Source organism: Toxorhynchites rutilus, chromosome 2, assembly GCF_029784135.1.
Source record: "Toxorhynchites rutilus septentrionalis strain SRP chromosome 2, ASM2978413v1, whole genome shotgun sequence".
NCBI classification, from domain to species: Eukaryota; Metazoa; Arthropoda; class Insecta; order Diptera; family Culicidae; genus Toxorhynchites; species Toxorhynchites rutilus.
In genome coordinates, this window is record NC_073745.1 from 296,308,908 (window position 1) to 296,322,238 (window position 13,331).

Sequence of the window (13,331 nt, forward strand, 5' to 3'; positions counted from 1 at the left end):
ATCTACCATTGTCACACTGATACATAGTCATTAATCATTTTCAGTTAGACAGTTAAACTTCCTGCCAGAAGCTTATTTTCTTTTTTTTTTGTTCGTTACAAACCATTTGACGATTATGAATACATATAACAAACGGACCTTTTCAGGACTATTATTTGGAGTTTCAAAAGAGTTAAACTAACAGATTTCATAGCCTGAACAATGAAAAGAATTACATTTAAAAAAAAAACAACTGTTCTGGACAATCACAGTCCTACGTCAAACTTTCGTCCTCGCCCTAGGACCAGACCCTTCTACTTTTTTCCTACTCCATAATATGTGTTCTCCTATCAAAGAAATACTGTAGAAAAGTTTGTGTATTTTGTATTTTATTAGGTATGGTTATTTGTTAGGTTATGCACTTTTAAGACATGAAAAATTATCAAAGTTGCTGTTATATTTTTCGAACCGCTGGCCGTTAATGAGTTAACACGAAGAAATTTGTGTGTGTAGCTCACCGAAAGCTCTGCAATATTCAAATATGGAGAACAATCCCAGGTGATAGGAATCGTATGCATTTTGTTAGCGTTTGAGACGAGCATTGAAACACACATGTTAGCTATATTGTGAAATGCGCGATTAAGCCAAAATTGGAAACATATCAATGGGAAGTCTTGAATCTGGTCACAAGTCATGAGTCATCCGATCAATGATTTCGGAAAACCCAGCGATAGTAAATTTGAACACAACCAATAACTAAACCGTATGAAATGGAAAAAAAACTACCTACTGAACCTACTGAACACTCACCGATTGCGCCTGGATGGAGTAGTGCTGGTTGGACGGCATCAGTAGCCCATCCTTGGTGCTCTCGATCGAGCTGAACTCCTCCTTGACGGAAAGATTCCTCCGAAGCCACGTCGTCTGCTCCAGGCACGACCCGGCCACATTTGAAATTGCTTCCACCAGACGCGACGTGACGTCGTGCAAATCCCGCAGATCCTTCTTATCGCTAAACGGAATGTTAGGACACCGCTGGACGAACTCGTTCAAGATGGACAGCGCCACAAATTGGGCGGGAATTTGCAGCGATAGGCAATCCTTCAGTAGCACATACAGCGAACCCCAGCAATCGCTAAATTGCGTTTGGGCGACACTTTTCAGGTAGAAAAACAGTAGCTCGAGCGCGCTGACCTCAAGATTCAGTCCGATCGGGGGTTGGTAAATTTGAGGGGGTGATTTGATCACCTGATGCATGGTTTGAATGAATGAATCGACGGACATGATCCGAATGCCGGATATTAGCTTCACCAGCAGCAGTTGATTTTCGGAACCCTGTGGAAGCGCCCTTGCCATCACATCGAAGAAGTCACCCTCGGCATCGGTTGAGTTGTTACTGTCACTGCTGTTTGCGGTGGCGGGAACGCACGACAAATCGCTACTCCGCTCGTACCAGGCCACGGAGATGGCGGTTAGGAAGTGCAGCCCATAGTGCAGCGATATCGGACTTAGGAACTCCAACAGCTGATGCTTAACGTGACGAAACTCGCTGACGCTGGTCTCCCAGAGGGTTGCTATCGTGATGATAATCCGCGGCAGGTGGCTCAGTATCGCGGTTTTGGCCACCTCTTGGTGATTGTTTTTCACCTGATTGACGTTTAGCAGCGAAGAGGACAGTAAAACGTTCACTATGCTGTTGATGATTTGGCCGGAATTCGAAGCCGGCGAGGTCATGCTGTTCGAGGCGCTGAACACATTGGCCAACGAAATCTGCTGCGAACTGTCCAGCAGACAGTAGTGCGCCAGAATGGTGATGGCTTCCAGCTGGGACACTATATAATCGGTGCACTGATTGTAGATCCGGTCGCGCTTGGTGATCCGATCCAGATTGGCGCACAGCTGGTGGATGATGCTTATCACGATGTTGGTCAGATTGTTCAGCGGCAGACAGGTCAGACAGGAAGTGAGCATATCGGTCCAATTTTTGTGTATGTGGTTCAGCTTCTCCGACTGCAGGGCGGACAGAACCGCCGACAGGAACATGGGCTGCTGGCTGACCAGCTGATTCGGGATATACTTGTAGATGCGCTTGTTCTCCGGTGCGGGTCGCGTGGGGGAATTCGTGGAGAGTACATTCTTGATGCCTTCGTTGAAACGTTCGTCGTTTCGCTGAATCATGATTTCGTGCTCCAACTTTATGACGGCCAGCATCAGATTTAGCAGCTCGATTTGATATGCTTCAGCGTATAGTCGTGAGCTTTCCGGGTCATTGAATACCAAGATTTCATCCGAGTACGTGTAGCACTGGGGAGAGGTGAAGTAGTTCACCGACGAAGCCATGCAGTAGAGGAGAATTTTCTGAACCTTGCATTTCTCCATCAAATCGGCAATGTAGTTTGCCAAATTCCGACCCACATCCTTCACGATCGAGAGCAATTCGACGAAAATTTTGGTCATCAATTGAATGCATTCCAGCTGGATTTTAGAATTTCCGTTAATATCATCCTTTGTGGGTTGAAGCTTGTGTTCGTCATCTTTCTGGTAGTAGCTTCGGGTGTAATACAACAGAATAGTTACGATCACTTCCAAATACATGCATCCACGGTACAGATTTTGATGCTCAGCCTCATCTTTGCTATCGGAAAACCCTTTGCCGAACACATTTTTTCGATGCTTCAAAAGCGCCGAACGGATTTGACTGCTCGAAACGGAGGTGGTGACCGAAAGACACAGGAAAAATCTACTCTCGTTGGCGAGAATATTCTTCAAAGTTTCCAGTGTGTACAGGATTTGCTTCGTGTTGAATATTGATTCATAAATCAAATAGTGTGTATGAAACGGATACAGCTTCGACGAGTTTCTCCAATTCTTCCGCCGGCCGAAGCCGAACAGTTCACTGTCCTTATGCTTGCCACTATCCTTGCTAGTGCTACTGCTCCGTTGGGATTCTCCTCCGAAAGCGCTACTGCCAGAGATCGAATCCGCCACAGGGAGCGTTGTCGTATCACTCGGTCCTATTCCGAACACAATTTCAGCCTCTTGTCCAGCAACGGTCACAAAGGACGCGTTTGAATTGAACGAATAGTTAAGATTGCGGTCCGAGATCGATGAAATGAAGCCATCCTCATCCGCCGCAGCCAAGTTGCTGGAAGAGATCAAATATGTTTTTCTATTTCTAAATCGATCTCCCGATTTGCTGACAAAATCCACAATCGGCCCGTCTTCTACGTACCGTTTGATGGTTTCCGTGTCGTACAAATCCGTTGCAGTCGTCGACCGACTGTAGCTTCCACCGCTCAGCCGTCCTTTCTTCCGCTCGAAATCCCCATCGCTGGATTCATCGATGTCCGATGTTGATCGATGGAAATCCTTCTTATCCACCCCATTAGGCAGTGAGCCAGACTCAACGCCAACGGCATCGGTTGTGCCCTGCTCACAATTAATCAATCCTGCCGAATTGGAGCGCGTTCGCATACCTCCCGCCGAACCCTTTCCCCCATTCAATTCGGACTCCAGCGGATTGATGATCACCGAAATCTTCGAATAGTTGCTATCATCCGCAACAGCCGTCACTTCCTTCGTGCTGTCATTGGTAATATAGTTCGACACTTGACTACTGTTCGACTTGGATCCAATCGAAACGCCAAATATTTTCTTCTGAATCGTACGAATCGGACTTCGCTTCTTGCTCAGCACATTGTCCATGTGATACCGGATGCATCCATCCTCGGAGCTAACGGCGAAACATTCCTTATCGACAAAGGAATCCCCATCCGCCACCAAATCCTTCTCCCATTCACTCCCGGCGTCGGCATCCTGCTTGTAGCGCTTCGTGTAAACAATGCTCAACCGTTTCGTGCTCTCATTCAGCAGGATTCTCAGCAATGGCTTCATAATACGGCCAATATCACCCCTTACGAGCGCTTCCTGGAGCCACTTCGAGGCTGAGATTTGAATCGAGAGATTGCTCGGAAGCGTTAGCACATCCAGCACCAGGAAAAGCAACTTTTCAAACTCCTTCCCGTGATGTGTGTCCCGACCGAGCTTCCAGAGGAGCTGAAACTTCCGGAACCCTACCGGATCGATCTTCAGCTCGGTCGTAGTCAGCGTGGGAATCGTCCAGTACACACTCAGGCAGCGACGATCAGCGCGACTGGATTCCCGGGACGTAACCAGCAACTTACTGATTATGACATTCTCGGTGAACTTCGTGTCGAAACAGCTGTGGATTCGATACAGTAGGACACTTATCGTACGCGCCTCCGGCCGATTAGCTTCCAGGTGATTCCACAGCATCGTCGTCAACACCTGAAATACCTTGGTTTTCTTCTCCAAATAACTAACGTGGGCCAGCTTCAACAGAGGCATCATCATCACGAACGTTGTACCGGAATTACTGGCCTTAGGTTTGCGCCCATTCGTTCGAAGCAGGCTGATCATGTCGATCAACGTTTGCGCGGCGGAAAGTTGCGTATCCAAATCACCAATAAACGACGCCAGAATTGCCAACGCCTTCAACCACCCAGGGATATCGTCACATCGTTCACTCGCACCCCAATCGTTTCCATAGCTAGGAAACGAAGACATTTCCGTGAGAACATTGCACGCAAGTTTCAACGAGCTTCTCAACGATTCCGACACTCTCACACAGACCAATCGCTTCAACTTATTATTACTCTCCAACATCCCCTCGACCTCGAACGATTCCCTATCCGGACTCACTTCCGCCGCACTCTTCCACTGTTCGAACACTTCGAACTCTTTCCTCTGATCCATAGTTTTCGCGAGAATCGTCTTCAACTTCTTGTTGGTCGAAACACCGTTAATCTTCACCGCCTGAAACGCATCGTCCAGCTCGGGTAGAAGCGCATTCACCACAAACACATCATCGTTCAACATGCTGCCGTCGTCGGCCGGGCTGTTGATGAACAGATTGTCCTGCAAACTGACTTGCTCTGATGATGACGATTCGGAACTCCCCGACGATTCCAGATTCACTCCGTCGAATATCTGTCGGCAGACGTACATTTCATAGAACAACACGTACTGTTTGATGCACTTCTCCAGGATCGGACAATCCGGTAGCTGGGCCGGTGGAACCTGTGTGGGCACCTTCAGCACCACATCCGAGTGGATATCATCGCGATCACTGCTGCTGTTGCTGCTGCTGCTGCTCTGTCGCTCCTCCTGGCTAGACTCCCCACCCGTTCCGTCCTCGTTCTTCAAGTTCGGCGTCGAACTGGCGGTAGCAATCGTCGTGTGTGAGCCAATGCTCGAAACGGCACTTGCTGTGTGTGTACTTGCGACGCTTGGTTGGTCCAACTCGCTCAGCTTCGTGTAGGATTTGGACTTTTTCGACTTTTTGCTGTATTTGCTCTTCTTGTTCAGACCCTGGCTGGAGTTGGACCGCGTGAAGGAATTGCCATCGGACACCTGCAGCGAGCTCTCGTGGATCTTCGAGTCGGAGTTGCTCTTCTCCAGCGAGATGCTTTCCTTCGCTTCCTGGCCCTCCGGAATGATGCTGTCGCTGAGGGTGCTGATCGACAGATCGAGCACTTTTTCGGACCTGGAAAGATAGGAGAGAGAAAAATGTTTAATGTCGAATTTGACAATTTATGTATTCATATAACATTAGGTTCATTTTTACGGGACTTTCAAAGCGTAATAAAATGGTCCAATATGGGCGAAATATGCACTATTTTGATAAATATATTTGTAGCTAGTTAATTTGATTACACCTCTCCCATTATTACGGGCCCAACATAGATAGTAGGGTTGGAAAGAAAAATTATAAAAATTAATTGAAGCGTAACGGACGCAAATGGAAAGCATGAACGAATAGAATGATAACAAATCAATGCCAGCAGGAGGGAGGAACCACGTGTTTTTTCCTTTCCTTCTTTTTTGATTTATGTAGCTTCCCAAAAAAAGAGACCCAAACGGGAATTAGGACGCTAAACGCATGTGTTTGAGCGATAAGTGGCGCATAATTTAAGATGCACAAATTTAGGATCAGGGCAATAAACCACAGTACAGCACAAGCACACATGGTACGGATAGCACGCTAAGCGAAGGAAATACATAGATAGAAACAATCGCATGAACATGCACGCTGGTGGCGTATTAGAGGATAATAACAGAAAAATATAGATGGACTTCCTTTGCTAATGGAATAGGCATAGAACCATACAAACAAGTGGTTATAATTTTATGAACCAAATAAGCAGGCAGATAACCGATGTGGTTTCGGATACCTGAATAGGAAAGGTAGATCTTTTCTTTTCCTTATAGATTTAGGCATGGGTAACAATTTCATGTATACATAGTCAGAATACTTCCCTAATAAATTATTTCAATTTGGTTAGACACCACGTTACAAGTTCAAATTCAGTAAAGTAACAACGCATACTATCGTCTCAATAAAAGTTTCTAAAGCTAAGTAATTCGTCTTATTGTCGCCAGTCGAATCGTCGGAACTCCTAACAGGGAAGGAGTTTAATCTGTTCCGTCTACCGCCGAGCTCCACCCATAGAGAGTGCAGAAATGCACACAACTACAACATGTAGAATTTGTAGAATTTATTAGTCTCGCCTTCAAACCGACAACATCAATAGTTAGCTCAAATAAAGAAGTAAAACTATCAAGTTGGGTTAATTCAAACCTTGTGCCTTGTTTTCGACCGTACTTAACTTGTAGATCAATGATAGGACCCCACAAGTGGTAATCCTTTGTGGACACGTAAGATTTTCATACCATCCACATTCAAGAACCGACGACCGAATACCGACTTTTGATCCGAATCCGAACACAATCCAACCGGTAAATATATAAACAAGAAAAAGCAAAATCCTAAAACCGAAAAGTAGATCACTTGCTTCGCTCGGACGGACCATTCTGGAGCCGTCAGATTCCGAAGAGATAGTGAGTACCCTAGTTGGGATTTCGTTGAGTCCAGAGGCTTAACCCGAAAAAGCCGGAAGGCGGGGTGGTTCGAATCGGAAAATACACCAATTTTTCCTTTAAAAAACACAAAAACCAAGGAAAAATAATTTCTCTGGTAAACATTGGTGGCTCCAGAGAGGAGGAGACGCACAAATCTTACAAAACACATAAACTAGGGAAACTTGGATTCCCTAGTTAACACCCATTTTATTTATTTGCTTATTTAATTCCCTTGAAGAGAAAAACTCTGATTCACAACATTGTTCCGCCAATGCACTCGGTTCATAGCTGCAGTTCTCCAACTCCCGGCTGCACCGATTCTCACCAAGTCCTGCTCCACCTGGTCCATCCACATCGCTAACTGGGCTCCTCTCCCTTTGTTCCTACCGGATTCGAGATGCGACCACCATCTTTGCGGGGCTACTATACGGTAATCTTGCAACGGGCCCTATCCATTGCATTCCTCCAGCCTTGGTGACTATCTGGATGCTGGGTTCGCCGTAGAGTTCCGCCAGTTCGTGGTTCATTCTCCTTCTCCATAGTTCGTTTGCCTGTACACCACCGTATATTGTTCCGAGCACTCGGCGTTCAAAAACACCAAGTGCTTGTAAGTCCTCTTAGGGATTTGTACATGGTACACTTTGTACGGGGTCGGAATTTATTGGATCTTGAAGATTGGCGGAGTAGTAGGCGCGACATCCATTGACTATGAAATTCGACGACTTTCACAGCTGTTGTCGCTGTCAGTTGTTATCAGCGAGCCAAGGTAGACAAATTCCTCTACTGCCTCAAATAACGAACAGTTATTCTATATATTTATCAACACAGTGTAATTTATGAATAGTGTTAAAAATACTCACAAAAAGGCATGCCTGGAATTGTAAATCACTTCTGCACGACTCATTGCACTTTTCATGCTTTTCACAAGCAATGATGGCGAATTTTTGAACACGGCATGTGCAAAAAAGTGCCAAAATAATATGATATGAAGATGCCGAACACATAATGACACATTTGACACTCCTCCTCCCTCCCTAAGGGGGGTTGGGGTGGAGGGGTGCATAACTCGAGAATCAATCAAACACTCCTCTAAGGGGAAGGGGGCTGCCATACAAATGATGAACACAAACTTCTGCATAACTCGAAAATTAATCAAGCAAAATTTGGGATGTGAGGGTTTTTGGGTACGACAATTTTTTTCTATGATGGTATGACACCCCTCCCTCCTCTGGAATGAAGAGGGGGTTCCATAAAAATATTACACATATTTCAAACAAACATGACAAATAAAATTTTTTCGGAAAACTCTGGAAGGAAATGGGAAAATTCAATTGCTCTATAATTACATAGTGACAAGCGATGTTAGTCCATTCGATGTTTGCGTCAACGAAATTGATTTTTGTTCGAAAGTGGAAATGGATTTTACTGTGATAAAACGCATTCCTATATATACTTCTATCTATATAAATAAAATCGGATCGTCGAATGTGTTGATAAGAGCTAAACTCGAAGAAAGAATTATCCGATTTAGGACTGTCTTCGTTCTATCAAATTTTCTGTATGTTATTTGCAAGTGGTTATAATATCTTGAACGAGAATTGTGCCTGAAAATAATCTGATATTATAATGACGTGTTTTGGTAGAAGGAATTTCATAGTAAAAGGTAAAAGGTAAAGGAACAGTTCTACGATTGTACCCATGAACGTGCGCTTAGTAAGAAAACGTGAATTTTGTAACGAAAAATAAATTTAGCTCGGGACGAAGTTTGTCGGGTCAGCTAGTTTACTATAAAAAAGACAATGAATGAAAATAGACAAATGAATTTTTAAATATCTTGAGAATGGATGCATTTTGAAGGAGAATGATAAAGAACTTTTTTATTCTAAATCATATCAGGATTCATAATTTGTGGCTAAGAATAGTTGTTAACATACAAAAATTCGAAGTTTCGAAAATTCATAAAAATTCGATGTTCCACAAAGTTTGTCGAAAATAGTTTCACCATAAAGATTTCTCTTACTGAAATCGATACGTCCTTTTCAAAGGTTACACTAGAGTCAAAAAATTCCCAATTGTTCTGGAGAACTCATATTCAGATTCATAATCATAATACATACTTTCATTCGAATCAAAAACACTCATTTTCTGTCATTTGTCGATTTCATCTGGAATTGCTCATTACGCTTCACATTTTTCACAAATTCCATCATACTCACATAATCATCGGCTGCACCTTGGAGACAATCTTCACGCACAGCTTAAGCGACGCGGCCACCTCATTGGAGTTCATGTTCTCCGAGTACACCGTTAGCATCCGGATCAACGATAACAGAAACTTGGGCAAATAAATTCGTGTTGTCTCGTTGTACATTTCCAGCGAGAGCGTTTCCAACAGAAATTCCGTTAGGAAGCAAACTTCGACCGTACCCGGTGCACCGGAATCGATGCGGATTTCTTCTCTGATCTTGCTGCTGCTGCCACTGGTGGTGGTGCTTCGACTGCACGATAGTCGCTGCTGATGCTTCCTAACTGCGGCATCCCGATAGAGGTTACTCATGTAGTTCCAAATGTAGGATGGATCGAACGTGGAAAAAAGTAGATTGGCCGATTTTTGAACCTCGAGATTGCCGTTACACAGCGAGATCGTTCGAATGATATCGCACAGCACATCATCCAGTATTCGCTGACCGATTTCGGCTTTGTCCAGCAGGGAGATCAATATCCGATAGGGACTCAGGTCGATCGGATTGCACAGAATGCTTGATTTGAGGATTAGTTTGAATGCACTAATGAGAACCTCCTTCGAGTGAGACTCGAAATAGCTATTAGGGTCGGATGTTTTGCCTTCGTGGCCGACATCTTCGGGATGTTTCCCCAGGCTGGTATCTGCACCAAGAAGCCACGAGTAGAGCCGTCGGTTCAGTGACATGTCTCGTCTTAAGATAGTGTTCAGTGCAGTTTTCACCAGTTTCACGACATCCCTGTTGGACAGCATAATGGCGTGAAGCGGGAATGCTAGGAGCAGAAACTCGAGCGTGTTTCTTTGAACCAAGATCACCGAATCGTTCAAACAACTGCACAATCCAGTAACCAACAACTCCACACTACTGCCCATCAATTCTTTCTGTTCAGCACATGTTCGTTTTTTGTCAAACCGCTCGACCACGTAGGACATGGCCGGCAGACGCACGGAAGCATTCGTGACGATGCACTCCCATAGGCAAGTGTAGAAGCACTCGGGTTTAACGGCAGCGCAAACTTTATCCAACAGTGAACTCGTCCGCTCGAAGTGATCCTGTCCGGATTCTAACCCTGGGAAAACACCACTCAGAAACCCGCTCAGCGCAGGTCGTAGCTTTTCGCCCAACGGAACAAAATACTTCTCGTAGATTGATAGTAACGTTGGACGCACATTCATTGCCGAGTAGCCCAGCAGTGGGAAAAGTCCGGCACTGTAGATAAACAGCTCGGAGGCTAATCGATCCACTCCAATGTTGCTGAAAATCACATCGTACGACTCGAGTGCCTTCAAGTGCACCCCGGAAGGGAGCGCCGGGTGCATACACTGTGCTAGCCGCTTCGAGATTTTAATCCGCCTCGGAATTATCTGGTACTGTGAGTTGGATGAAATAACTTTGTTCAATTTGCCGAGCGCCGAGATAAGATCTGCCCACTCGCTCGAGTACTCGAAATTTTTCAGCGCCTTGTCGATGTTTGACATGTACACCCGGTACTTGGATTGCTTCATCAGGTCGTACTCCTCCATCAGACCTGAGCCCGTAGCGGTGTCCATCTTGGCGCGAGCTCACGTCGGCTTCTAGTGTGTGTGTGTGCCTTGTGGCACCCGCTATCTGTGGATGAAAAAACAGAAACGAACGATTAGCGAACAATTAACGACGGGTGATGATGGATGGGCCCTAGTAGCGTAGCACGATCGATAACGGACGGCGAGTGCCAGGAAACAAGGCAGCATAATTTAACGTTTGACCTTGACACGGATTTTAGATTATGTTTCCAAGCTGGATTGATCCCAACCTAACAAATAGTTTCGTGCATAACTCACCCGTACCGAGGGTACCGAGGCTGATAAGCGTCGGGGAATTCACAACCCTCGAGACCGAACCGCTCCCACTGGTTATCTAAACGTAAACAGAAATAACAACGTGTAATCGTCTTATCAGTCCCAGCTGTGCTGAGTCAGTGCGGCGGAACGCCCAGGTTCAGTGAAACGCACGCTATCTTATGGGCGAGACACTCCGATGACATACCGTGGGATACTACTTTTTGCACATATTGTACCGCTGGTTTTGTTTTGGCCAAAAGTAACAATTTTCAAGAAAGCCATTCGACGATGGAGCGCAGTGAACTCTGCAGTGATTATATTTTCAAATTCGAAAAGCATGAAGAAGTCACATGTTATTTATTTACTGCTTTAATGATTTCGTTCGTAATCTCGAGCTGCTCGCTCTGTGATAAGCTGCGTCATTTTTCTTAATTCTAACGACTCGGATTCGAAACATCGCACTGTATGCAACCAGATAAAATTTAAAATGATTAAATCAGTGAGCGCGTCTTCACGAAAGGGAGCACGCAGACTTCATTGCTGTTGCACGCGGCGAAATATACTGCAATCTCGCGATTCATTGGAAATACAGAGTGCTGTTTATTTAAATTTGAACCTCCAGAATGAGACGCATCTGTAACATCAAAATTGCTGAATCAGAACTTTGTAAACCAATTTTGTCATTAACGTTTTGTCAATACATTTGTCCCACACACATCGTATACTGGATTGATTAGACTGATTGGATTGATGGGATTACATTTTTACCATTCATATATTGAATTGTAACTTTCAACTGTACACCCAAACTAGCGTTGGCAGAAAATATTTCATCTTCGGCAGAAAAAAATGCTTTTTCGTGTGCTAAAGGGTGAAATGAACAAATTAAAGCACCTTTTTTCAAAAGCTTTAGAATGTACTCGAAATGTATGGGAGCAGAAACCTTTTTTCTCAAACTGATCGTCAGCTTGGGATTGTATCCAAAAAATAGTCCAAACGATATCAACGGGGATCGAACCAAGGCCGGCTGAAATGCAAGGCTATCCGCATAGCCACTAATGCAGTTGCATAAATGCGTGATATTATTACACCTCATTATAAAATGAAGTTGGAAAATGTTTCTACAAGTAAAACAGAAAGCATAAACGTGAATCTATATCCTTTTCGGTCTAGGCCGTGTATCTGGTAAAGCATGCGAAAAGCTTCTGTTACGATCCCTCGGTCGGCGCGTCTCGCAATGGGGGTTACTATATCTACAGAATAATCTGTATTTATACAGATTTTTTCAGACTTTTTGAAACCAAGAATCTATAGTTACAGATTACAGATTTTTTAGGTTTTCATACAGATTTACAGATTTTTCAAAATAACGATCCAATATTAGTTATGGCTTCATCTAAATAATTTTTTTCCCATCACACAAATTTTATTCATATAGCATTCTAATCAGTTTGAATGAAAGTAATTTTGGCATTCGTATGTAGCGTGAAGAACTGTTTTGTCATGTTGAATCTAAGGCTAAAAGATGCAAAAGTCTGTGTCATCGGCTAGCTTTGCAATAAATAAATAACACTGTTTATCTGTTTCCCACTAAGTGAATGCGAATTTCTACGTGGATACCATCAATATCGTCAAATACATAATAACTATGCAAGTCAATCTTACTAAAGCTAAGATTATGTTTCAAAATTGAACTTATAAAATTAATACAGATTTCGATACAGATTTTTTGAGAAAAAACTAAGATAAAAAGATTTTTTGAGATCAAAAACACAGATTTTATTATGGCAACCCTGCTCACAATGCGAGCGGATCGACAGAAAGCTCGTCCGACAACGGGAAACGTCAAACGATAAAATGACGAACGTTTTGTCATAGTTAAAAACAATAGAATTGAATACTTTTAACCGAAGAATGGGTGTTTGAAATGATGTGAATTCGTAAGTGCTACGTGAAATTATACAGAATATTCTACTTAAACCTAAATTTTGAACAAATTAAACTATAATATAGTAATGAATTATTCATTCAAATACTAAGAGAAAGGAAACAATATTTGAGCACTAATTGCACAACTAGTCAATTTACTAACAAGACACCTCTGGTGTTTCGCTCTAATTAGCCATGGAGGAGATTATTTTATTTAACTATTTATTCTCATTTAGCACAGGGCTGGTAGCGACTGAGTAACTAGAGAACAGAAACCTCAGAGACCAAACAAATAATGAAAAAGAGCCCACAGAGGAGTTTGACAATGAACGAATTTTGTCTAGAAAGCGAAAGCCTAAAAAATATATTGATTTTTAAAAAACGAAAGGCGTTCAAATTTCAGGATATGTTCAAGTCC

General features: G+C 43.6%; 1 protein-coding gene across 5 annotated transcripts in view; it reads right to left on the bottom strand.

Annotated features, from left to right (window-relative positions):
- Positions 1-13,331, bottom strand: part of LOC129767342 (protein dopey-1 homolog) — a 39,608-nt gene that overhangs the window by 16,091 nt on the left and 10,186 nt on the right. For 2 of the 5 annotated variants that reach the window (XM_055768094.1, XM_055768091.1), the window contains exons 2-3: positions 9,138-10,772; positions 790-5,545 (exon numbers count right to left, since the gene is read on the bottom strand). In XM_055768094.1, the coding sequence (XP_055624069.1) occupies positions 790-5,545; positions 9,138-10,714 (6,333 nt within the window). In that variant the 5' untranslated portion in view covers positions 10,715-10,772. Of the gene's footprint in view, positions 1-789; positions 5,546-9,137; positions 10,773-10,984; positions 11,155-13,331 lie in introns of those variants that run through there. The other 3 variants (XM_055768095.1, XM_055768092.1, XM_055768093.1) reach the window with 3 other exon arrangements.